Source organism: Sphaeramia orbicularis, chromosome 18, assembly GCF_902148855.1.
Source record: "Sphaeramia orbicularis chromosome 18, fSphaOr1.1, whole genome shotgun sequence".
Lineage (NCBI taxonomy): Eukaryota > Metazoa > Chordata > Actinopteri > Kurtiformes > Apogonidae > Sphaeramia > Sphaeramia orbicularis.
Window position 1 is genome coordinate 689991 of NC_043974.1, and position 27990 is coordinate 717980.

Consider the following 27990-nt stretch of genomic DNA (forward strand, 5'->3'; position numbering starts at 1 on the left):
CTGAACTACAACTAAACTACAACTGAACTACAACTGAACTACAACTAAACTACAACTAAACTACAACTGAACTACAACTGAACTACAACTACAACTAAACTACAACTGAACTACAACTGAACTACAACTAAACTACAACTGAACTACAACTAAACTACAACTAAACTACAACTGAACTACAACTAAACTACAACTGAACTACAACTGAACTACAACTAAAACTAAACTACAAGTGAACTACAACTAACCTAAAACTAAACTAAAACTAAGCATTTAGAAAAAAATGAAAACTAATCGAAACTATCAAACCTGCTGTAAAATGAATTAAAATGAACTGAATTAGAGAAAAAAATAATCAAAACTAAATAAAACTAAACTAGAATGAAAAATCCAAAACTATTAGAACCTTGGTGTGACCCTAACAATAGAACACCTGTCCATTGTACAAGTGGTGCCTTTTATAAAGCAGAAATGTCACATGTTAATGTTAAATACTAAATCTAAATGTTAAATCCAAATCTAAATGTTGGGAAGAAAGATGTTATTTTAATTTCCAATTATTTTAATTTCAACTTATTGCTCCTGTCCAAAGGTAAATATTTTTTCATCTTTATTATTTTTTACCTTAGAAATCTGTATCGAATTTTAATTTGAATTAAACATATTGTTCAAGTGAATTTCTTTTTTTTTTTTTGTTAATTTATCGACATATACCAGAACTTATCCCAGTAAAAAGGCCCTGTTAGTTCTAGCAGCTGTTCCATTTATTCAAATTCCTGCTCATCCCAGACCAGTACAGTGACTTTTGTTTCATGCATTGCTATCAAGGGCGACAATTTACAAAACAAATCCCCAGGCAGCACAGTGTTTAGACTAAGACAATGAACTGAAGCAGCACTTCAACAGGTTTGACACCGACACAGACAGTACAGCCACACCCACAGACAGTACAGCCACACCCACAGACAGTACAGCCACACCCACAGACAGTACAGCCACACCCACAGATGTACAGCCACACCCACAGACAGTACAGCCACACCCACAGATGTACAGCCACACCCACAGACAGTACAGCCACACCCACAGATGTACAGCCACACCCACAGACAGTACAGCCACACCCACAGATGTACAGCCACACCCACAGACAGTACAGCCACACCCACAGATGTACAGCCACACCCACAGACAGTACAGCCACACCCACAGATGTACAGCCACACCCACAGACAGTACAGCCACACCCACAGATGTACAGCCACACCCACAGACAGTACAGCCACACCCACAGACAGTACAGCCACACCCACAGATGGTACAGCCACACCCATTCACACTCCTTCCACTTCATCCATAAACATCCACCTAAACCATCGACTGACCTAAAATGTTAATAACTTTAACCCCTCCAATCCCATCCACATGTTGAAATAATTGGTGTCAAATACAATTTGTCATTTTTTCATTGGTCATCAGATATGACCATATTTAGACATTCAGAGGCTCTGTAGTTACTGTGGAAACACGTCATCTCCTCCAACACCGATTCTCCAGTCAAACCCATGGAGTTGGATCAATGCCAGTGGATGGACACACTGGGTTTATGTTCAGATAAGGACAGACTGGACTGAAAAAGACTGTTTTAAAAAAGTTTTCTCTGTTTTTGATTTAATAACCCATAAATGTAATCTCATCATGATGATTAAAGTACATGATTGTTAAATTAAATAGAGGAAAATACCAGATTTTCACTGAAAAAATGCTAAATATAGAGGATGATATTAGAATATATGATGATAAATCACTTGTCCTCCTGAGACCCAGGAAATGTCAGCAAAGTACCAGCTTTTTTATTAGGAGCGATTGTGATCACTTTGTTTGTTTGTTTGTTTGTTTGTTTGTTTGTTTGTTAGCAAGATAACTCAAAAAGTTCTGGACGGATTTTCATGAAATTTTCAGTAAATGTTGATACTGGCACAAGGAAGAAATGATTAAATTTTGCTGGTGATGGGGGGCAACCCCACCCCTGCCATATTTAATCCACCACCAAACCACCAAAATTTAATCATTTCTTCCTTGTGCCAGTATCAACATTTACTGAAAATTTCATGAAAATCCGTCCAGAACTTTTTGAGTTATCTTGCTAACAAACAAACAAACAAACAAACACACACACACACACACACACACACACGGGAGGCAGCTCTGTCTTGGCGGAGGTCTGCGCTCTCTGAGTGCTTTTCTTCTTCTGTTCTTCTTTTCCTGGTTGGGTCCACTGCAGATCAAATCAGACTGAATGTGGAACCTGAAAGAACAGGAGTTTAACACCCCCGATGTAGAAGGTAAAGGAGGAGAGAGAGAGAGAGAGAGAGAGAGAGAGAGAGAGAGAGACTGGGGAAGTAGGGGGAGACACATGGATGGAACTGATGACCAGAAAACTGAACTACAACTGATAAAAGTAGATCAGCTGGAGTTAGGATAAGTACTAGAAACCAGAACGAAGGTCCACGAACTGTGGACAGAAAACCCATAGGTGGGTCTGAGGAGGTTCAGAAAGGGTCAGTAGAGAAGAATCCATTTGGGAACTACCACAGTGTAGGAGTTGTGGGTCTGTGTGGAACTACCACAGTGTCGTAGTTGTGGGTCTGTGTGGAACTACCACAGTGTCGTAGTTGTGGGTCTGTGTGGAACTACCACAGTGTAGGAGTTGTGGGTCTGTGTGGAACTACCACAGTGTAGGAGTTGTGGGTCTGTGTGGTGTCCATCAGCACCTTCATGCTCATACTGTTGTTTTTCCATCTTGCAGTTATATCTGCTTTCACGACCTTAAATTAAATGAGCTGATGAAAAAATTCTATTTCCCACTGGGGCTCCATAAGTTCACCTGCACCTGGGAGTATTTATCATAGTTTTTTTTTTTTGTTTGTTTGTTTTACGTCTTGGTTTGGTACTTTTCCAATTTGCTTCAGTATATCCAGTCTATTAACATGTTTTTGTTTATTTTTTTTTCTTTTTCTTTTTAGAAAACCACACATTAAACCCAAATGCCGTGGCTCTTCCCCTGCAGCGTCTAAAGGCTGAACCTGTTATGAACATGGCCGGTTTCAGGTGTCCTTTTTCTAGACAGTCAGGTAAAGCTGGTTCTGCTGGAACACAGTCAGCCGTCAGCTGTGGTGCTGTTTAACCCCACATGTTTGAACTGAGTCGATCTGTTCGTGTCACAGAAGCAGAAGTAACTGCAGCAGTGTCAGCTGGTTTTCTGCATGTGGACTAAACCCTTCTGGTCCTGGACACTGTGGTTTTCTGTTCAGGAACTGCAGCCTTTGACTGAACCTGATGCACTGGCTCTGTTTTCTGTCTTAACATCATTGTATGCTGTACAAAAAAAACAAACGTATGAAGCGAAAAAGTGCTAAATTAAATTGCCCTATAATGAAGTATGCTCATAAATCCTCTTTGTCGGTGTTCTGAATTCTTAGTTGCGCTCCTTTGTGCTGATCCAGTCATCACTGGTCACAGATCCACAGAGTCCTTTCACCGCTGAGCTGCATCTGGAGAACAACACTGAGGTCAGATCCTGTCACCAGGACACAGACCAGGAGATCAAAGAAAGGCCACCCCAAAAAGAAAGGCCACCCCAAAAAGAAAGGCCACCCCAAAAACCTGCTGTTGTCACATGTCACCAGTGCACAGATGTCAGAAACACCTGTGGAATGTTCTGGATCAGTTTGTCCAAACTATTAGTTCCAGTTCCAGAAAATCTGGTTCAGTTCCATGTTACACTGCACAAAGATAGATAGATAGATAGATAGATAGATAGATAGATAGATAGATAGATAGATAGATAGATAGATAGATAGATAGATAGATAGATAGATAGATAGATAGATAGATAGATAGATAGATAGACATGTTTCTGTTGCTTGAATATTAAGGTGAGATTTAAATAATAATGGTTTAATTGATCAAATTGATTTTAAAAAAAAAATTTAATTATTTTTTGTTAAAAATTTGAACCCAAAAATTCCTTCATGTGTTTATAGTTTTGTTCAGTGTATATTATTACACATGGTCTTTCTAAACTAAATAAATGATGAACTGACGAATAGACTGAACTGAAGTGGATCCACAGCAGCTGGGTGGGTCACTGACTCCGCCCCTTTCACTGACCCCGCCCCTCTCTCTGTGTTATCTCTCAGCTGTCTGTCTGTGTGGACTCTTCTTCACTCCACACTCTACAGTCAGTCCTCTGCACAGGTACGTGTTCATCATCTGGACAGTCACATTATGTAGTTTTTAAATATATATATATATATATATATATATATATATATATATATATATATATATATATATATATATATATATATATATGAAGATTATGTAGTTAATTACGTTCATGTCTGTTTTGGAATGATAAGTGGAAAAAAAGTATTTGTTTCCTCTAAAATCATTTTTGTATAAATTCTCTTTTTTTTCATCTTTTTATTTGGATGCTTTGTATAAACAGGTGGTTACAGTTCCTGTTCCTACATTCATGTTTCCTTTACTATAGTATTCAGATTTAAACTGGATCTTCTGACATGTTTTTGCTGCTGGACGATTGTGTTGGGTTTAAAGTCTGCTTTAATCCACCTCTGTTTCTGTGTCCATAACTGGACTACTGCCGTCCTAGACCTGTAGTTTAACCCTTTCATGCATGAATTATGACAACCTTAGTCCAGATTTTAGTCCTGACTGTTTTTATTCCTCTTTTTAAATCAAATATATTTATTGATTAGTCTGGTGTGAAGGAAAATATACAATATTTGTTCAATTGAAGACGTTTTTCAACACAGGAAACAAACATCAGACTGCCAACAACCAAAACTAGAAAACAGAAAAAACGTTCCTCTGTAGACATGAAAACAACATGGCTGACATTTTTTAATGAACCTATTTTATATGGAGTTCCAAAAATGTCCACTCAGCCGGACACCATGGGTTTAATTTATGAAGCAAAGAAACATGGATTTAACCCTTTCATGCACAGTGGTCACTCCAGTGGTCACTCCAGTGGTCAGTTCTTCTCCAGCTGTTCTCTTGTATATTCATGGGTTTGGTTCTTTTAGTTCCGTATCAGCCAACACAGTGGACACTAATGCACCATCCCATAATAATCCACGTACATTCAGACCAGAACTGTAACTATGCTGTTCTAGATAAACCTGATCTGCACCAACATGACTGAGTGGAAATCAATTGTTATTAGACTGTAATTAACAGTTTTCTTCATCAAAAATGGTTTCTTTTTGCGTATTATCTCCATGAAGTTTGTAAAAGTTAGTGTTAGAGTATGATAAAATGTGAGAAAACATCAGATTAGCTGCATCAAAAATGTTTTTATTTCCTAGTTTTCACACAGTTTATCACTTTCTGATGATGGAGTTTAACCCTTTGATGCATGAATTATGAGAACTTTAGTCAAGATTTTTTTTTCCTGAGTGTTTTTATTCCTCTTTAGGCATGAAAAAAACAATGTGATTGAAGTTTTTTTTTGACAAATCTAATTTTTATGGAGTTCCAAAAATGTCCACTCAGCTGAACACCATGGGTTTAGTTTTATGAAGCAAAGAAACATGGATTTAAAACACAATATCAGAAAGTGATAAACTGTGTGAAAACTAGGAAATAAAAACATTTTTAATGCAGCTAATCTGATGTTTTCTCACATTTTATCAAACTCTAACACTAACTATTACTAACTTCATGGAGATAATATTAAAAAAGATTTTTGGTTTTTGTTGTTTTTTTTTTGTTTCAGAAAACTGTTAATTACAGTCTAATAACAACTGATTTCCACTCAGACATGTCAGTGCAGATCAGGTTGATCTAGAACATAAAGTTACAGTACTGGTCTGAATGTCAGTGTACTATTATGGGATGGTGCATGAGTGTCCACTGTGTTGGCTGATCTGGAACTAAAACAACCAAACCCATGAATATACAGTACAGGCCAAAAGTTTGGACACACCTTCTCATTCTTCACATTTTCTTTATTTTCATGACTATTTTCATTGTAGATTCTCACTGAAGGCATCAAAACTATGAATGAACACATGTGGAATTATGTACTTACCAAAAAAGTGTGAAATAACTGAAAACATCTCTTATATTCTAGTTTCTTCAAAGTATCCACCCTTAGCTCTGATGACTGCTTTGCACACTCTTGCCATTCTCTTGATGAGCTTCCAGAGGTAGTCACCTGAAATGGTTTCCTAACAGTCTTGAAGAAGTTCCCACAGATGCTTAGCACTTGTTGGCCCTTTTGCCTTCACTCTGCGGTCCAGCTCACCCCAAACCATCTGGATCGGGTTCAGGTCCGGTGACTGTGGAGGCCAGGTCATCTGGCGCAGCACTCCATCACTCTCCTTCTTGGTCAGATATCCCTCACACAGCCTGGAGGTGTGTTTGGGGTCATTGTCCTGTTGAAACATAAATGATGGTCCAACTAAACGCAGACCGGATGGAATGGCATGTCACTGCAGGATGCTGTGGTAGCCATGCTGATTCAGGTTGCCTTCAATCTTGAATAAATCCCCAACAGCGTCACCAGCAAAGCACCCCCACACCATCACACCTCCCCCTCCATGCTTCACGGTGGGAACCAGGCATGTAGCATCCATCCGTTCACCTTTTCTGCGTCGCACAAAGACACGGCGGTTGGATCCAAAGATCTGAAATTTGGACTCATCAGACCAAAGCACAGATTTCCACTGGTCTAATGTCCATTCCTTGGGTTTCTTGGCCCAAATAAATCTCTTGTGTTTGTTGCCTCTCCTGAGCAGTGGTTTCCTAGCAGCTGTTTGACCATGAAGGCCTGATTCACGCAGTCTCCTCTTAACAGTTGTTGTAGAGATGTGTCTGCTGCTAGAGCTCTGTGTGGTATTCATCTGGTCTCTAATCTGAGCTGCTGTTAATTTGCGATTTCTGAGGCTGGTGACTCAGATGAACTTATCTTCAGCATCAGAGGTGACTCTTGGTCTTCCTTTCCTGGGGCGGTCCTCATGTGAGCCAGTTTCGTTGGAGCGCTTGATGGTTTTTGCGACTGCACTTGGGGACACATTCAAAGTTTTTGAAATGTTCTAGACTGACTGACCTTCATTTCTTAAAGTAATGATGGCCACTCGTTTGTCTTTACTTAGCTGATTGGTTCTCGCCATAATATGCATTCTAACAGTTGTCCAATAGGGCTGTCAGCTGTGCATCAACCTGACTTCTGCACAACACAACTGATGGTCCCAACCCCATCAATAAGGCAAGAAATTCCACTAAGTAACCCTGACAAGGCACAGCTATGAAGTGGAAACCATTTCAGGTGACTACCTCTGGAAGCTCATCAAGAGAATGCCAAGGGTGTGCAAGGCAGTCATCAGAGCTAAGGGTGGATACTTTGAAGAAACTAGAATATAAGAGATGTTTTCAGTTATTTCACACTTTTTTGTTAAGTACATAATTCCACATGTGTTCATTCATAGTTTTGACGCCTTCAGTGAGAATCTACAATGAAAATAGTCATGAAAATAAAGAAAATGTGAAGAATGAGAAGGTGTGTCCAAACTTTTGGCCTGTACTGTACACTCACAGTCAATGAAAACTTTGAGACCATATTTTTGGAAATAATTTTTATCTTAAACCCTAAACTGGAACTTTTTCATCTGAATCATTTGTTTCGGATATCGGCACAGAAACACAAATCTACAGTTTACAGAAGAATTTCAAAACAAAAAACTGAACAAAAGAAAATGTCACCTGCCAAACACAGTCACAACAGTCCTGGTCCTGGTCCTGGTCCTGGTCCTGGTCCTGGTCTGCAGTTGTCCCTCTCTCTCTCTGGTCCTGGACTATGTGGTCTCTGTTGACCAGAGCCTGTGTCGTTGTGGTGTTCCACCAGGTCTGGGACCAGCCCACCCATAGTCCTGGAGCTCAGACCGGCCTCCTCCATACCCAGGTCCAACCCACAGACGTGGTTCAGGTGACAGACGTGGCACCATGCCGTTCACTGGACTAACACTGGAGGCCTTTTTTGGGCCTTTATATAGGCCACAGGTGTCAAACATGTGGCCCGGGGGCCAAATTTGGCCCACCAAAGGGTTCAGTTAGGCGCCTGGGATGAATGTGTGAAATGCAAAAATTACACTAAAGATATGAACAATCAAAGGTGTTCAAATCATTTTAGGTCAGTTCAGTCTACCGTGGGTCAGAGCAGTAAAATACTATCATAACAACCATTAAATAATGAAAACTGTACATTTGTCTTTGTTTTAGTGTAAAAAAAGTAAAATTACACAAAAATGTTTGCATTTACAGACTAGCTCTTTACAAAAAATGTGAATATTTGACATGTCTTAAGAGAAGTCTGTGCAGTTTGAATAATATTCTACCTGTTAATTAATGTTGTGTGTGTTTGTAGATCCACTGTGATCTGTAAGTAGTGATGCACATGTATACATGATAAACTGAGGCACAATATTGTTAACACTGCACTTATTTTACTAAAGAATTTTCAGGTTATTCATGTTACATTTGAGTACAATTCATAGATGTAAACATTTTTGTTACAGAATTCACTTTTTTCACTCAAAAGTTCTTATTCTATTATTTACATTATTGTACTGGTCCGGCCCACTTTACATCAGATTAGGCTGAATGTGGAACTGAACTAACCGGAGTTTGACACCACTGATGTAGGCCTTTTTAGGGCCTTTATATAGGCCTTTTTAGGCCTTTATATACGCCTTTTGGGGCCTTTATATGGCCCTTTTTTGAGCCTTTATATGGGCTTTTTTGGGCCTTTATATAGGCCTTTTTTGGGCCTTTATATAGGCCTTTTTGGACCTTATTTGGGCCTTTTTGGGCCTTTATATAGGCCTTTTTTGGGCCTTTATATGGGCCTTTTTTTGGGCCTTTATATAGGCCTTTTTGGGCCTTTATATAGGCCTTTTTTGGGCCTTTATATGGGCCTTTTTTGGGCCTTTATATAGGCCTTTTTTGGGCCTTTACATGGGCCTTTTTGGCCCTTTATATAGGCCTTTTGGGGCCTTTATATGGGCCTTTTTTGGGCCTTTATATAGGCCTTTTGGGGCCTTTATATAGGCCTTCCAAACCAGTCCTTAGACTGTGCACAGACCCTCTGAGTATTACTCAGTGTGTATTTGGTCCACTTTAGTAAACAGAGCGACCCATGTGTAATGAACCATGACAACAGGACAACTGAGCATGAGCTGAACGAGCAGCACTAAGGCAGCAAGAAGTACACTAGGAAGAACTACAGCCAACTACAAGTAGAAATACACACACATTTATACAAGTAGAAATACACACACATTTATACAAGTAGAAATATACACACATTTATACATGTAGAAATATACACACATTTATACATGTAGAAATATACACACATTTATACAAGTAGAAATATACACACATTTATACAAGTAGAAATACACACACATTTATACAAGTAGAAATACACACACATTTATACAAGTAGAAATATACACACATTTATACAAGTAGAAATATACACACATTTATACATGTAGAAATATACACACATTTAGACAAGTAGAAATATACACACATTTATACAAATAGAAATATACACACATTTATACAAGTAGAAATATACAGACTTTTATACAAGTAGAAATATACAGACATTTATACAAGTAGAAATAAGCAGACATTTATACAAGTAGAAATATACAGACATTTATACAAGTAGAAATATACAGACATTTATACAAGTAGAAATATGCGGACATTTATAGAAAAGCTCAGGTCTTTGAAGACTTGGAGATACTTGGAAAAAGTTCAGTTGGACCAGGGTGTGTGTGTGTATAAATATAAATATATATGTATATATATATATATATATATATATATATATATATATATATATATATATATATATACATATATATATATATATATATATATACCAGTGACTGTGTTCAGCCTCTGAACCTGGACTGACTAGTTCATTAATTCATCAGTTGTTACACACATCTGAGCCTTTGTGTTTTCTTTGTGTGTGTGTGTGTGTGTGTTTTACATAACTGAAAACTGCAAAATAAAATATTATTTTAAAAAATAAAGGTTAAATAAAAATAAATAAATAAATAAATATAAAAAGATTATGTAGTATTTTAAATTCATGTCTATGTTTTGGAACGAGAAATAGAAAAAAAGTATTTTTTTTCCTCCAAAATCATTTTTGCAGAGATTGTATGTTTTTTAATCTTTTTATTTGGATGTTTTGTAGAAACAGGTGGTTACAGTTACTGTTCCTACCATTCATGTTACCTTTACTATAGTATTCATATTTAGATGGTACTTGGAATTAGAGCTGCAACCGATTAATCGATTAGGTGCTTGAAGCGAATGGAAAAATTCCCGATTCGATTAATCGACTAGAATTGATTGAAGGGAAATATTCTATGCTAGTTTTCCTGAAGTGAAGCTTCTTTGTGCGTCACAATAAGCGTCCGTGTGAAACACAACAGTGGAACCAATGTTTAACAGCAGAGAAATGAAGGAAACAAAGCTGAAGATTCAGGAGAATTAACTGTGGTTGAATGAGTTTTATGGATCACTTTGAGCTGATTAGTCATTTCAGCTCTACTGGAAACCACAGTGAACACCAGTGACGGAGCAAAAAGTGTCGTATGGAGACAGCACAGAAAACTGAGAGAGACAAAGAAATCCATTGAACATCAATCTGACATTGACAAAGACCAAAACCAAGGGAATTTGATCCATAACTTTTATCTGTTTTAATTAGTTTTGTAAACACACAATACAGTTTCAGTTATGTTTCTTTTTTCTTTTAATTATAGTTTTTATTTATTTCAGTTAATGAAAATGTCTTTACAATTCTAGTTTTGGTCATTTTGTTAGTTTTCATTAAGGATAATAACCTTGCTTTAGACCAGCTCTAACCTCCTCAGACCCAGGAAATGTCAGTACAGTACTTTCTTTTTGTCTTTTTTATTCAGTCAGTGCTTATATTGGAAACATCCTGATGCACTAGTTTTTTCAGGTGCAGTTTTGAACATTTTTCTGAAATGTCCTTTGTGGTGGACACTTTTCTTTTTTTGTTTTTGTATAAAGTTGTGAAAGTCTTTATCCTCCTCAGGTTAAATGTGCAGTGTTTCCAGAAGTCTTTTACGAGGGCCGTTCAATAAGTTCATGGCCTCACCCAGAGCAGAACAACACAGACTGATAATTTATATTTTATTTTTCAACATAATCTCCATTTACAGCAATGCACTTGGTCCATCGATGTTCAAGCATCACTATCCCATCACGAAAGAATGTAACATCCTGTATTATAACAACCAGTGTTTCTGGGTGAGGCCATGAACTTATTGAAGCGCCCTCGTAGTTGTGATGTGCTGCTGTTGAACCACAGGCTGTTGCACCGTCTGTCTGGTGTCGTTCAAATCCTAGTTCTGTACTCCAGTCCCATTTGTATTCCTCACCTGAACCTTCAGATTATTCTTCTACTGTCTGCTGTCCATCTGTCTGTCTGTCCACCCATCTGTTATAGAACCTCATTTGTTTCTTTTTTTTTTTACTTGTCTTGTCCTTCATCTTAACAGTAGAATGGTAGTCGGTCTCCTTTCGGTGCTGAACACGTGCTTTGCCAAAGGAAACTTCTTAAAGTCTATGAAGCTCCCTTTGATATTCTTCTGTGTTTATTCTGAGTTTAGCTGAAGCTCACTTTGAAACGTCATGTGTTTCCTCCAGCCTTCTCTGCTGATGGTTACATGTTGTTAATTGTTTCCTGCAGGCGTCATGCAGGGTGTGTCCACTCTTCTGCTCGTGGCTGTTTTCCAGATGGGCTCATGTTCAGGTAATAATCACACACTCCCACAGATCTGCACTTCTCATCTAACACACTGAAGATACACCTGTTTGTCCAGATTTTTGGAAACGCTCATGTTGTAAACACAAATGAATTAACTACTGTAATGTTTGGTAGGTTTCTGAACAGACATTCTAATGGGTGCCCTTTGTGAAGCGGCTCATGCTAAAAAATAACGACAATATTTCAACACATTTACCTTCAAACCATGTATTAAAAAAAAATTTAAAAAAAAAGTAAAAAAGGGGTGTGAATTTTTTCAGGTCACCTTTTAGGACATTTATAAAAAAAATTTGTCATCTTACAAATATATGAAATAGTAAATTGTAAATATTAAACATCACACATTGTTGTTAAATATTAAATATAAATGTAAATATAAATGTTAAATATAACCATACATATACATATAAATATAAATGTAAATATAAATGTTAAATATATAAATATAAATATAAATGTTAAATATAAATCTCTCGGGTGCAAGTAAATATTTAGCTAATATGCAAATTGACACTGCCGGTTACTAGTGGTGTGCAATACTGCATATTTTGGTATTGATCCGATACCAAGTAAATACAGGGCTAATATCACCGATATCAATACAGATACCGATATGTTTCAATATGCTTTTATTCTGGTACTTCCTGTTACCTGCAGTGTCAATTTGCATAATAGCTAAATATTTACTTGCACCCGAGAGATTCAGGTTTAACATTTATATTTAAATTCAGATTTAATATTTAGATTTAGATTTAACATTTAACAATTAGATTTAATATTTAACAATTACGTGTAACTTTTAATATTTACATTTAACTATTTCATAAATTTCTAAGATAACATATATTTTTGTAATCGTCCTAAAAGGTGACCTGAAAACATTCACACCACTTTTATTTTACATGGTTTGAAGCTAAATGTGACAAAATGTTGCCGATATTTTTTCAAACAGCACCCCATAATGTTTTAGTTAAAAATTTATAGTTTCCCCGTAAATATTCTACCAATTTTATCATAACTAGAGGCATTGTACCCGTAGTGCCATTGTATGATAGCGCCCTCCTGTGGTGCAACAGCGGGAAACCGGGATATAGTAGGAGATATAAACTTGTTTAAAACTGTATAATTTCACAGATTATTATCAACTAAAATGGGTTCCAACCATGTAAATGAACTACATGTGTAAAATACAGTGTCCGAACATACAGATGACATTGTTTTGTTTGGTGTTGTTCTTTGCTTTAACACAAACATCCATCGTATCCATAGTAACGTGTGTCCATATTTTTTTGGGTGACACATTCGACCCTTTAGAAGGCACCAGAAAAAGCTACAAAGTGTATTTTGTTTCATATTCATAATAAAAATAAATAAAGCTCTGTACAGAGTGTCTGAAAATACCTGAAAATGATCAGAATATCCCAGTGAACAGTGGAATGAGCTCCTTTTACATGTGCAGATGTTCATTCCATGTTGTGGAGGATAACCTGGATGTGTTTGCAGGGGCAGAGTCGCCTTCTTCATGCCCACCACAGTGGACTGAGTTCAGGCACAGATGCTTTGGCTTCTACCCTGTGTGGAGCACCTGGAGCAGCGCCAAGGTAACCAGAAAAAAAAAAAAAATTAAAAAAAGCCTGTCAGTCAGTAAACTGCAGATTTGAATGGGACTAACAGGGATGGAAGGATAACGGTAGAACCATTAACCACAGTTAGTTTTACTGATGAAATTCTAATTATCATGAGAACTGCATTTGATTACAGCACTATGAAAGACAAAGACAGATTATCTATCTATCTATCTATCTATCTATCTATCTATCTATCTATCTATCTATCTATCTATCTATCTATCTATCTATCTATCTATCTATCTCTAAACCCACTCATAGTTTTTTCTATAAACTGTTCAGTCAGTTTCCATTCAGTTCCATCTTTAACACACATTTGTATGTTTGATGTTTACTGTTAATATGTGAATGTTTCTGACACAGAAAGTACATTGTGCTGTTATTTGATTGGATTTTTTAGTTAGTTTTTTTTTTTAAATATAACTTGGTTAAATTTTTTCAGTGTGTGTATTAGTACTTTTTGAACATTTTAGCACAATTTCAATAATACTGTGATAATAATGATAACTGATAATTTTAGTTACAATAACTGTGACCTGAAATGTTCATATCTGGTTCCATCCCTACAGTGGACTCAGTGTCCTTGTGTTATCTGTATGTATGTCATAAGTGTCCTTGTGTTTTCTGTGTGTTTCAGTCTTTGTGTTCACAGACTGGAGGTGATCTGGTTTCTCTTCACACTCCTGATGACAGGAGGTTCATCAGTCAGCTGGTCGGCGTGGACGCTGTGGTCTGGTTGGGTGGATACTGGACACCACAGGTACACAGGACATAGAAGGGTTTGACATTCTGTGCATTTCCATGGCAACTTTTCTTCCTGGTTTAATCTGATTAAAGGTTTGATCCTATTTCAGATGCCCATGTAAACACCTTATTCCAGTTTAAAAAGAAAAGTTGGGATTAAATTTAAACTAGGCCTGGGCAAGTTAACGCATTATTACTGCGTTAACGCATTCATTAAATAACGCCAACAATTTTTTTTCTCCCCCGTTAATGCCGTTTTATTCTAACTCCTATTCTTCTGCTTGTGTGTGTGTAGCGATTAGCTGCAGATAGACAACAGGTTTAACAAGAAAAGCCCAAAACTTGTGTCCAGATCTGTTCCTGTAGACTCACTGTAAAACTGACACATACAAACAAAATCTGTCTGAGTTCTGTTCACTGCCTTAGTACATTTACATCGCATTATACATTTAAATGAATGGGAAAAAGATCACTAGCTTGATGCTAACTTGAATGGGAAAATCCATAGACATGCTAATGATTAGCATTTACAGATTAATTTAAGATTTACAATGTCTTTTTATCCAACAACAAAGGTTCACATCAGAGATATTTGATACTATTCATTCTGACAACAACTGAACAGAAAATACTCAGACAAACGTTTTTGGGGCCATACAAACAGAGTGAAAGAAACGTGTCTGTTAGTTCCTTCTTATGTCTGAACTGACTACGGGAACACCGCAAGGACAAAACATACGTTAGGGGCAACTGTGGGTTTGAATTTGTGTGTTTTTTTATAATCATTGTTTAATACATGATTTTGAATTTTAAATGGTTTGAATGTGTGGTTTCTTGTTTTTGTCATTTAATGTGTAGGGTGTGGGTTTAATTAAGACTCCCATCCTTTGTGCAGTTTAAGACATACACAACAGACTGACTTAAACTGACTAAGTTCACATCTTAAATGTCAGGAGAGAGACCTGGCTGGCACCCCTAAAAAAATCTATAGAATAAAATAATATAAAATAAATAAATTAAAGCTTCAAACTCAAACTGTCACAATGTGACTTACTGCAGGAATAAAATCTGGGCAAATAAAAACTCATGCAAAGCTAAAACGCTAAAGCAAAGCTAATTTAGCGCATGCATCCCTTCCAACAAAAAGATTTTCCAACTTCCGTCAACGCAACAGCCCACAGATTGTATGAGTGCAGTAAGTTGCAGATCTAAAGAAATAATTAGAGAGAATCGGATTTGACAAAATCACTGACAAAAGATGACAAATCACCTTTAAAAAACTGGATATGTGTGACCATGGAAATGCAGTGACTATGCTAAGCTAAGCTAACAGAAGGGCTAAGCTAAGCAAACAGAAGGGCTAAGATAAGCTAACAGAAGGGCTAAGCTAAGCAAACAGAAGGGCTAAGCTAAGCTAACAGAAGGGCTAAGCTAAGCTAACAGAAGGGCTGCCAGAGCCCAATAAACGTTTGTCATGTAAACCTTTATACGGGTTTAACATTTCCATGTAAACAGAAGAGAAAGTACTTTAGTTCAGGATTGATTTCTTCTGGAAAAATAAATCGGATTTAAAAAAACATCATGTAACCGGACCCACTGACACACAGCTGGAAGGAATGATTCTAATGTGTTCACTGATGAGCTTCTGCCTTTGAGGATTAAAAGACATTTTCAGGGGGAAGTTTTATACATAAAACAAAAAGGGTTTTTATTATGTATGAATAGGAAATGAAATCTGATCTGATCGAACCCTTTCATGCATGAATTATGAGAGCGTTATTATGAGTGTTTTTATTCCTCCAGGCTTTAAAAAACAAAGCAATTTAATTTATTTTATGAACTTATTTTAGACTTAAACTTAGACTTTATTGTCATTCAGATGAACAAGTGTATACACACTGTAAAAAAAAATCTGTAATTTAACAGAATTTTCACTGTTTATTTGACAGATTTTTCCTGTATTTTTAAGATACAGGAAAATATCAATGAAATGACAAAAACAGACTGTGGTTTTACATGTCAAATGGAAAAGAACAGGAAAAAAACTGTAACTGTGAAGAATCAGAAAATTTCCATTTTTTTAAAAGAAGTTTTTTCTTTTTTCACAGAAAAATACAGATAAAATACATTTGCAAATGTATCGTAATTTCACAAATATTTCTTTTCTATTTATGAGATTAAACTGTTAATTTAAAGTTTAATAGTGTAAAAAAATAATAATAATAATAAAACCAGATAAAATTACTGACAGTTAACAGTAACAGAAGTATTAGTTCTGTCAGTTGAACCAGACTTGTTTGTTCATTGACAAATATCTTGTGTAATTACAGGAGGTTTCACAACAAAACTGTTGAATAAATGTATTTGTGTGAATGTATAACATGTATAAGCACTGATAAACTGTCCAAATACAGTTTTTATCAGTGGATTGGACAACTGAGTCTTACTGAAAATTATTTATATATACATTTATAGGGAATTGGATTGTTTTAATACATGTAAATATTCTTTATTAAACATTTGAAAGTCAAAAAAAAAAAGCATAATCTCATGTAAAGTTAGGGCAAAAAACTGTATTTGAATTATGGAAAATTACTGTATTTTTATGAGATGGTTATTTTCCGTTATTTTACAGTATTTTTTTTGACTCCCCTGCTGCCGGAATAATACTGGGTTTTTTTTTACTGTTTTTTTTTTGTTTTTTTTTTGTTTTGTTTTTTTTACAGTGTAGTTTGTCTGGCCTCAGTTGTTTTTTGGACTTGGTGGATTGCGTTGGTCTCTATCAGTGACGTGGATGCAGCTCAGGTCACATTTTAGGACCACTTCACATGGAAAGTTTCCAGTAGTTTTTTTGCAGTGGTAGATCACTTTATTTTGTGATAATTATTGGATGGACTGAGACAAATGGGTGGAGCATCTGAAGCTGAGTTTAGAAATATCAGAAGCAGGAAATGTCATGTAGCGATAAAACCTGCTCTGGAACATTAACTGGCACAATAGGTTTGGCACGAGGCAACGAAAGTGTGTTTATATAACACATGTCAGCAATCAGGCAATTCAAGGTGTTTCACACAGGACAGTGAAATACAACGACAAAGAAACACATGATAAAAGAAACAGGTAAAAGATGATTAAACACAGCAAGGAAGAAAACAACAGATAAAACCCAAACATATAAACACACACATATTAATTATAGAAGGAAAATACTAAAGAGGCTAAAGAACAACATTCATGACAGTTGGTTTGTAGATGTGGAAACAGTACTGGACTGTTTTCATTATCGACCAATCTGTAAATAATGTGACGTCCACTGGTCGTTCAGCGGTTGGAGGTGAAGTGAGGAAGGAGAAGAGGCAGAGGCAGGAGCCGGTGTGGTCCACAGTTTTTCTATCCTACTGTAATGGACGTTCTGTGTCCGACATGTTTGTCCAATCGATGTCCCATTGTTCCATCACAGGAGTTCGTTTGTGTGGGTTTTCCTCCGCCTTCACAGGCCCCATCACCACCAAACTCACCAAATGAATACAAACATTACCTGACTCTACTAGGAACAATTTTATGTCAGATACTAAAATAAACCCAGTTTCATAAACAGACCCAGGTCAGAAGTTTGGCTTTTGTGTCTGTTTTGTCTCCTGCTGTTGATATCAGCTCACATGTGCTCACAGCTCTTCTGTGTCTGTGTTCATATTAAATCAGTCTCAGTGAATCCAAAGGAACTTTGTGTTGGTAAATGACAGTTGTTCAAATGGACAGGATTTCACTTCTGTTCAACATGTTGATGCTCATATGAACTATGTTTTCAGCTCCAAAATGAACCATTTCAGCACAATTAATGCTATACTTTCATGTCACAAATGGACAAGTTCTATTTGAACTGAACTGAGCTGAAAAACAAATCTTCTCTTCTTTTGGATTCCCCAGTTTTTCTTCCCAGATTCTCTCCTCCATATCACATGTTTTATTTGTACAGGTTCAATCTGGAGTATGGTGCTGATCCATCCTGCTTCTGTTCCACCAATACATACATGAAGAATGGCACACAGCACTGTTTACATCAACACTTTTACAATAAGAAGCATTTTTAGACACAAAGAACAATTCTAGATTGTTCTTTCCTCTTTAGTCTGATGCTAAACTATCCAATAAATAATAGTGCTCCTAGTTTTTGCACAGGGATCATTAGTGTAAACGCTGACATGGCTGCAGAGCATCAGTATGATGGGATCCACAACAACCATGTCACATCCGTCCACTGACACATTTAGTGTTTTTGTGTCAGCTGGGATTGTTTTAGATCCACAATACCAACATTTATGAAGAAGAGCACAATTAGCAATAGGAAGTCTAGAAGTTTATTCCTAATAAAGTACTGGGACTGACCAGAGCATCATGGGTAATGTCACGTCCGTCCACCAGCAAAAGTTTTCACATCCACGTGCTATTCCAAATCCAATATTTATGAAAATAGAGCTTCCACTGTCAGAGAATATCAGTAGTCTGTGCACAAATGGATTAGCATTATTTACACACACTTCTGTGACTTTAGGACAACTGTTCTGGACACAAATGGACACTCATGTGACCCCTGAAGGACATTTCAGTCAGTATATGGACTCATTTCTGTAATTATATATGAACTCTTGGATACAATGGACATTAGTTTTAAAGTTCAAACCTCTTGGCCTGTGTTTTCCTCATCTATAGAATGACTCTTGGCCTGTGTTTTCCTCATCTATAGAATGACTCTTGGCCTGTGTTTTCCTCATCTATAGAATGACTCTTGGCCTGTGTTTTCCTCATCTATAGAATGACTCTTGGCCTGTGTTTTCCTCATCTATAGAATGACTCTTGGCCTGTGTTTTCCTCATCTATAGAATGACTCTTGGCCTGTGTTTTCCTCATCTATAGAATGACTCTTGGCCTGTGTTTTCCTCATCTATAGAATGACTCTTGGCCTGTGTTTTCCTCATCTATAGAATGACTCTTGGCCTGTGTTTTCCTCATCTATAGAATGACTCTTGGCCTGTGTTTTCCTCATCTATAGAATGACTCTTGGCCTGTGTTTTCCTCATCTATAGAGTGACTCTTGGCCTGTGTTTTCCTCATCTATAGAATGACTCTTGGCCTGTTTTCCTCATCTATGGAATGACTCTTGGCCTGTGTTTTCCTCATCTATGGAATGACTCTTGGCCTGTGTTTTCCTCATCTATAGAATGACTCTTGGCCTGTTTTCCTCATCTATAGAATGACTCTTGGCCTGTGTTTTCCTCATCTATAGAATGACTCTTGGCCTGTGTTTTCCTCATCTATGGAATGACTCTTGGCCTGTGTTTTCCTCATCTATAGAATGACTCTTGGCCTGTTTTCCTCATCTATAGAATGACTCTTGGCCTGTGTTTTCCTCATCTATAGAATGACTCTTGGCCTGTGTTTTCCTCATCTATAGAATGACTCTTGGCCTGTGTTTTCCTCATCTATAGAATGACTCTTGGCCTGTGTTTTCCTCATCTATAGAATGACTCTTGGCCTGTGTTTTCCTCATCTATAGAAGGACTCTTGGCCTGTGTTTTCCTCATCTATAGAATGACTCTTGGCCTGTGTTTTCCTCATCTATAGAATGACTCTTGGCCTGTGTTTTCCTCATCTATAGAATGACTCTTGGCCTGTGTTTTCCTCATCTATAGAAGGACTCTTGGTTTTGGACTGATGGTTCCTCCTTCCGTGGTGACGTCTGGACCGACAGGCCGACAGGAAAGAGCACAGAGAACACAGCCTGTGTGGAAATGACAACAAAAAGTACGTTTTTCAAGTATTATATGACCTGAGTTTTTCCAGAATATAACTATGTTTTATATTTGACTTAAAAGTGCAGCGCTATTTTGATGAAGATTAAGAAATTAAAGTTAGGAAATGTAACATTTATATTAGGGCTGTCAAAATTAACACGTTAATGCAGATTAATCCATCATCGTCATTAATCTGAAAATTGTTATTTTTTTAATACATTGTTTTTATTTGTTTCGTCATCAAACAGACACTCCAACACACACCTGGGGTCACTGGTTGAACACAGAACAGTTCCATCACACACAGCAGTAACTGGGCATTATTTTGTTCATAGTCCTTCTCACTTGAGTCTGTTTGTTCATGCAAAATGAAATGCAATTAATATAGATTACAAATGAATGATATTTAATCATGATTAATTCAGCCAAAAATCATTGTCCCGCCTCCACCTGGTCCAGAGCGCAGCAGCTGGGCTTCTGACTGGTTTAACAGATGCCATCACATCGGCCCTGCCCTCACATCCCTCCACTGGCTCCTGTGTGTTTCAGATGTGATTTTTAGATTTCACTGATCACTTTTAAAGCCCAAATGGCTCTGGCCCCTACCTGTATAGCTGAGATGCTAGTTGACTATGAGCCAGTATGCAGCCTTAGATCCACTGGTGGGGGGGCAGAGGGCTCCTGGACGTTTCACAGTCCAGGTTTAAATCTAAAGGGGACCAGGCCTTTTCCATCAGGACCCCTGGACTTTGGAATAGTCTACCCCAGGAGATAAGGCTGAGGAATCACTGACATCTTTTAAATCACTTCTTAAAACACATTTTTATACACTTGCTTTTATGTGATGTCCGTCCCTTTTAATTTTTAATTTGAATTTTTAAATTTGAATTTTATCCTATTTGATTATGAAAGCTCTACCGTATGATGTGGCATTTTTACACTTTTCTTTTGTCATCTTCAAATGCTCCTAATAAGTGTGTGTCAAACTAAAATGTAAAAGAAATCCACCAGGTTTTGAAACTCAAAAATGTTTAATTCTCATATATTTCGGATAAAAGTCTGACCAATCATTTTATTCGGTCTGAATGAAATAATTGGCTGAACCTGGCTGAGCCTCCTGTCAATCATCCATTACGGCCGTCCAGCATCCGATCCATTATCGCCATCCCCACATCCGACATGTGTACCACTGAATCTGACGCTGCTTCTCCTGTCACTGACCACAGTCTACTGACCACTGACCACAGTCTACTGACCACTGACCACAGTCTACTGACCACTGACCACAGTCTACTGTCACTGACCACAGTCTACTGACCACTGACCACAGTCTACTGTCACTGACCACAGTCTACTGACCACTGACCACAGTCTACTGTCACTGACCACAGTCTACTGACCACAGTCTACTGACCACAGTCTACTGTCACTGACCACAGTCTACTGACCACAGTCTACTGTCACTGACCACAGTCTACTGACCACTGACCACAGTCTACTGACCACTGACCACAGTCTACTGTCACTGACCACAGTCTACTGACCACTGACCACAGTCTACTGTCACTGACCACAGTCTACTGACCACTGACCACAGTCTACTGTCACTGACCACAGTCTACTGACCACAGTCTACTGACCACAGTCTACTGTCACTGACCACAGTCTACTGACCACAGTCTACTGTCACTGACCACAGTCTACTGACCACTGACCACAGTCTACTGACCACTGACCACAGTCTACTGTCACTGACCACAGTCTACTGACCACTGACCACAGTCTACTGACCACTGTCCCAGTCTACTGTCTGGGATGTGTGGATAGAACTCAAATGCACATGTGGAAGGAAAAAAACAGATTTATGAACAGAAACAACAACTGAGGAGAACAAACAGGAGTCTGATGAATGAAGGATGGAGATAAAAGTCCAGAAGTCTGGTGAACTGGACTGAACAGGTCTGCACAAAGCTCAGCTTTTCTGACCACAGGACTCATACAGGTACATGTACCTGGTGTCACACATGTAGGATTATGTGGATGAGAAATGTACGGACTAGGAAACCGCAAATGTCCACGGAAAAATTGTGGAGGTTCACAGTGTGTGTGCCCGTCACCTGGGCACCACCACCTACACCACCTGTAGTGTAGTGAAGACCCTGACCCAGCACTGCACAGACCACACCCTTAAACACAGACCACACCCTTAAATACAGACCACACCCTTAAACACAGACCACACCCTTAAACACAGACCACACCCTTAAACACAGACCACACCCTTAAACACAGACCACACCCTTAAATACAGACCACACCCTTAAATACAGACCACACCCTTAAACACAGACCACACCCTTAAACACAGACCACACCCTTAAATACAGACCACACCCTTAAACACAGACCACACCCTTAAATACAGACCACACCCTTAAACACAGACCACACCCTTAAACACAGACCACACCCTTAAACACAGACCACACCCTTAAATACAGACCACACCCTTAAACACAGACCACACCCTTAAATACAGGGTCTGCTGATGAAACAGGAGCATTAATGTATCTAATTACTGAGGGTGGGGTCTGCGGACCAGACCTCCGCCTCCACCTCTGCTTCCACCGTGCACATCAGGGGAGAGGAGGAGAGAGGAGGAGGAGCCTCAGAGCTCATGCAGAGGGCAGTGGGCGGGGCTTTGGAGGGAGGCAGGTTGTTCATGCTCAAACTTTTACTAAGTGCTGTGAGAAACGCCACATCAGTAGGTAGAGCTGTAGTTTATATTCTTGTACATGATGTTGTTTTATCTCACTCCTTCATTTTTATATCAACATCATCTTACGTTATCCCTGCCCTCTTTACTCCGATTCACTTAATTTGTTCAAAGTGTCACATTTTTGCGTCTCTTGTCCACATCTCTCTTATTGTGTTGTTTCTGTTTTTGTGTTTTTACTTGTATCTTGTATCCTGCTGTTGTGTCCTTCTGCTCTGTCTGTCAAAAGCACTTTGGAAACTTTGTTTTTAAAAGGTGTTATAGAAATAAAGCTGCTATTATTCTTATTCTTATTCTTCTTATTATTATTAATTGAAATTAATGCACAGCAACCCTGTGATTTATTTGATTAAAACACTAACACACTATCACACTATCACTAACACATGTACAATATACAGAAACTCAGTGTGTGTGTGTGTGTTGTGCTCAGGTGGAGAAGTCAACAGCGCCCCCTGTGGAGAACTGAGATTCTACATCTGCTCCAGCAAAGCTAAGTAAGATTAAAAATATAACACACACACACACACACACACACACACACACACACACACACACACACACACACACACACACACACACACACAGATGTCTTCTATAATAATGGTGTGTTCTCTCACACTCCTTCAGAATGTCCCACAGGTTTTCAGGGTCTGTATCCTCCTCAGACCAGGAAATGTCAGCACAGTACCAGCTTTTTTTGCTTGTTAAATCAGTGACTATATTGGACACATCCTGATGCAACAGTTTTTTCAGATGCAGTTTTTCACATTTGGATGGAATGTCCTTTGTAGTGGACAGTTTTCTTTTCTTTTTTTTTGTATAAAGTTGTGAAACTCTTGTCCATAAATGTGGACAGAAAACCCACAGCTGGGTCTGAGGAGGATGACTTTTGTTCTCCAATAAATGTTTGTTTTTAATACTGTGCACATATTTGTTGTATTTTCCAGTTCTACATATATTACTATAAAAACTGAGAAATGCATATGTGTGCTCATACACACCCTGGAGCAGAGATCTGCACAGTACTGTGTATTTATTGTATTATTTTACTCATTTTACAGACTTTAAACCTGATAAAAATACTGTTTGGCATTTGTTGTGACAATTACTGATACAGATACAGAATTACTGATACAGACTGATCATTTTTAGAGACAGAACATTTTTGGCCATTTGGCAGCTCCGAAACCACAGGTGTCAAACATGTGGCCCGGGGGTCAAATACGGCCCGCCAAAGGGTCCAGTCCGGCCCTGGGATGAATTTGTGAAATACAAAAATTACACTAAGATATGAACAGTCAATCATTTTAATTTAGGGCCCACATAAAGCCCTACTTTAGTCTGGAGTGGGTCAGATCAGTCAAATACTACCATAAAAACCTACAAATAATGACAATTCCAAATGTTTCCTCTGTTTTAGTGTAAAAAAGTGAAATTACCTGAAAATGTGTAAATTTTCAAACTAGCCTTTCACAAAAAATATGAAAAACTAGAAATGTGTTAAGAGAAGTAAGTGCAATTTTACAAATATTCTGCCAGTTACTCAAATATTTTGTGTATTTGCAGATCCATCATGATCTGTGTTGTAATGCACTTTTACAAATGATAAGCAGAGGCAGAATAGAGTTAAAATTGCACTTATTTTTTTTAAGAAATGTCAGTTTTTTCAGTTTGTTCATGTTATTCACATTTTTAAAAGGACAGTTTATGGATGTAAACGTTTCCATAATGTGATTTTACTTTCTTCACCATAAAACACATTGAAATGTTTGAAGTTGGCATTATTTATATACTATTATTATTATTTTACTGGTCCAGCCCACTGCAGATCACACTGGGAGGATATGAAACTGAACTAAAATGAGTTGGACAGCCCTGGCCTAAACTCTGGACCGTCATCCTCTCCACATCAGATAGACTTCCTCTGTCTGTTTTTAAATCCCTTCTTCAAACCCATTTTTTCTCCTTGGCTTTTGAAACCATGTCAGATGTTTGAAGGTACTATCTGTATTCTATTGTTTTTATTTGGTGGTGGTTTATTGTTCTTATTTATCTATTTTATTTATTTACTTTGTTGTCTTTAATTGTATGGCTTTTTATGTTTTTTTTTTAATCTATTCTTGTATTTTATTCTTTCATTTGGGTTTTATTTATTCTTCTCTATAACACTGTTTTTTGTTTTTGTACAGTTTCTATATCTTTAAATCTTTTCTGTATTTTATTCTTCTATTTTGGTTTAATTTATTCAGCACTTTGGTCCACTGTGGTTGTTTTAAAGTGCTTTACTAATACAGTTGGATTGGATTGGATCTTGTCCACCCCCTATGTTCATATTGTGGTAATGGTGAAAAACCTATTTGCTGACTTTAAAAATATGTAACTGTTCATTCTGAAAATACTTCAAATACTTTTTCTAACCACCTTGCCCAAAAGGCGGAAGATCATTGATTTTTTTTTTTTTTTTTTTTTTGCGTCATCATCTGGAAACCAAACAATACTAAACAGGAACTGATTCAAAATCATGTTTCAGGCCCCAGATGGAATGTGTTTTTGTGTCGGTACACCAATGTACTGTATGTCACTAACAATTCATTTAAAGAGTCACAAATTCTGTTAGAGAGAGAAACAGTAACATTCAGAGAAAAGCCTCGTCATTTCAATCCACCTTCAGTTTTTTTTGTTTTTGTTTGTTTTTAAAGTGCTGGAGAACAACAAATGGAGCTGATGTTTCCTTCCACTGAACTGTAACATTCAAATATATGAAAATGAAAGTAAAATCCTGACATGCAGAGGATAAAGAAATGTAATTCCTCTTCCTGACAGTGAAATTTAACCTGACTTTATCTGTTTCCAGATCAAACGTCATGTCAGCTACGACGTCAAATGGATCAAGTAAGTTTGGGTCTGTTTTATAGTCTCAGAATTGTCTGTGGTCTCTCTCTCTCTCTCTCTCTCTCTCTCTCCTCAGCTGACAGGAGCTCCTTAGAATCCTTAGAGTCAGGCCAGTATTGCAGTGTTTGTATTTTGTATCCCTGATGCTTCCTGATGCCACAGGACTAAAAGAAAAGAGACGATTTAGGCAAAAATGGTAGGAAAATGTGTGTGACTAAAAGTTTGAAGAGCTCCAGTGTCTACTGTCCTCATCAAAAGTATTCACACAAGAGCTGGAATGAAAGCCCAGAGTGTCCCCTTTAAAATGACACCAAACATATTCATATAAAACTGGAACATGTCTTTAATCAGGGCCAATGCCAAGACATGCACCAGTGTCAAAAGTGCATTTCTTCAGTGGAGGTGGGTGTCTTTAACAGCAGAGAACAGTCATGTAGCTGCACAGAGGTTCAAACACCTGCATGTGGACTACACACATGGATCTGTTCAGACGAGAAGCAACCTCTGACACCTGGACTGGGACCGACACCTCGTCTGGCCCATGGACCGTCCAGACCTGGTTCCTGGGCTCAGTCTGTTTGACATCATGTTGGACCAGAGCAGGTCTCTGTGGTCTCTGGGGGGACACTGTGGTCTCTGTGGTCTCTGGGGGGACACTGTGGTCACTGTGGTCTCTGGGGGTCTCTGTGGTCTCTGGGGGTCTCTGTGGTCTCTGGGGTTCTCTGTGGTCTCTGGGGGTCTCTGTGGTCTCTGGGGGTCACTGTGGTCTCTGGGGGTCTCTGTGGTCTCTGGGGTTCTCTGTGGTATCTGGGGGTCTCTGTGGTCTCTGGGCGTCACTGTGGTCTCTGGGGGTCTCTGTGGTCTCTGGGGGTCTCTGTGGTCTCTGGGGTTCTCTGTGGTCTCTGGGGGTCTCTGTGGTCTCTGGGGGTCACTGTGGTCTCTGGGGGTCTCTGTGGTCTCTGGGGTTCTCTGTGGTATCTGGGGGTCTCTGTGGTCTCTGGGCGTCACTGTGGTCTCTGGGGGTCTCTGTGGTCTCTGTGGTCTCTGGGGGTCTCTGTGGTCAATGGGAGCCACTGTGGTCTCTGGGGGTCTCTGTGGTCAATGGGAGCCACTGTGGTCTCTGGGGGTCTCTGTGGTCTCTGGGGGTCTCTGTGGTATCTGGGGGTCTCTGTGGTCTCTGGGCGTCACTGTGGTCTCTGGGGGTCTCTGTGGTCTCTGTGGTCTCTGGGGGTCTCTGTGGTCTCTGGGGGTCTCTGTGGTCTCTGTGGTCTCTGGGGGTCTCTGTGGTCAATGGGAGCCACTGTGGTCTCTGGGGGTCTCTGTGGTCTCTGGGGGTCACTGTGGTCTCTGGGGGTCTCTGTGGTCTCTGGGGGTCACTGTGGTCTCTGGGGGTCTCTGTGGTCTCTGGGGGTCACTGTGGTCTCTCTCTGTCTCCATCTCCAGACCTGGTCCCTGGGTTCAGTCTGTTTGACGTCATGTTGGACCAGAGCAGTTCGGTGCTGGAGGACATCCTCCACTGGTCGTCCTTCCTGTCTCAGGTGCGCTCTGGTCGTCTGTCGGAGCGCTGCCTCACCTCCTTCATCCAACAGGAGGCGCTCTACCTGCACAGAGTCAGCAGCACACTGGAGGTCAGAGCTCATCTGGTTTAATATGTACACCTTCTGTCTTATGGTCTTTTTATTACCACCAAGGAGGTTCTGTTTTTACGTCTGTCTGTCTGTGTGTCTGTCTGTGTGCAAGATAACTCAAAAAGTTATGGATGGATTTGGACAAAATTTTCAGTAAATGTTGATACTGGCACAAGGAACAAATGATTCAATTCTGGCAGTGATTTGTTGGGGGGGGGCAGATCTGTCTTGGCAGAGGTCTGCGCTCTCCGAGTGCTTTTCTTGTTTATTTGTTTGTTTGTTCTCATCTTCAGTGTAAAACTCTTCCACCCATCTTTCCCAGATCTTCCCCCACAGATAGGCCTAGGCCCTGGGACCAACCCAGTCCATTTTGGTCCCAGTAGGACAAAGTTCAAGGTCACAGCAAGGTCACAACATCTACAGTTTTCCATCTGTCATCATTGAAACATTTTCCAAAATTCATCCAAAATTCCAAACGACTCCGATTCTCCTCCAGTTGGATCCACCTGTAGCTTAGAACAGTCTCTTGTATGTGGAACTAAATTGTCCACATCCACTGTGGAATGTGGACTCTGTGGACATTTACACTGAACACTGAAAATCCCAT

The 27990-nt window shown here is 38.7% G+C and overlaps 1 protein-coding gene across 1 annotated transcript in view; it reads left to right on the forward strand.

Moving 5' to 3' along the window:
* The first annotated feature begins 1089 nt into the window (after positions 1-1089).
* Positions 1090-27990, forward strand: part of LOC115438919 (uncharacterized) — a 43425-nt gene continuing 16524 nt past the window's right edge. Inside the window, exons 1-11 of the mRNA XM_030162809.1 lie at positions 1090-1318; positions 3027-3166; positions 3483-3572; positions 4203-4260; positions 11843-11905; positions 13424-13521; positions 14186-14308; positions 19983-20094; positions 23294-23357; positions 25718-25755; positions 27199-27383. Of these exons, the coding sequence (XP_030018669.1) occupies positions 1090-1318; positions 3027-3166; positions 3483-3572; positions 4203-4260; positions 11843-11905; positions 13424-13521; positions 14186-14308; positions 19983-20094; positions 23294-23357; positions 25718-25755; positions 27199-27383 (1200 nt within the window). The remainder of the gene's footprint in view (positions 1319-3026; positions 3167-3482; positions 3573-4202; positions 4261-11842; positions 11906-13423; positions 13522-14185; positions 14309-19982; positions 20095-23293; positions 23358-25717; positions 25756-27198; positions 27384-27990) is intronic.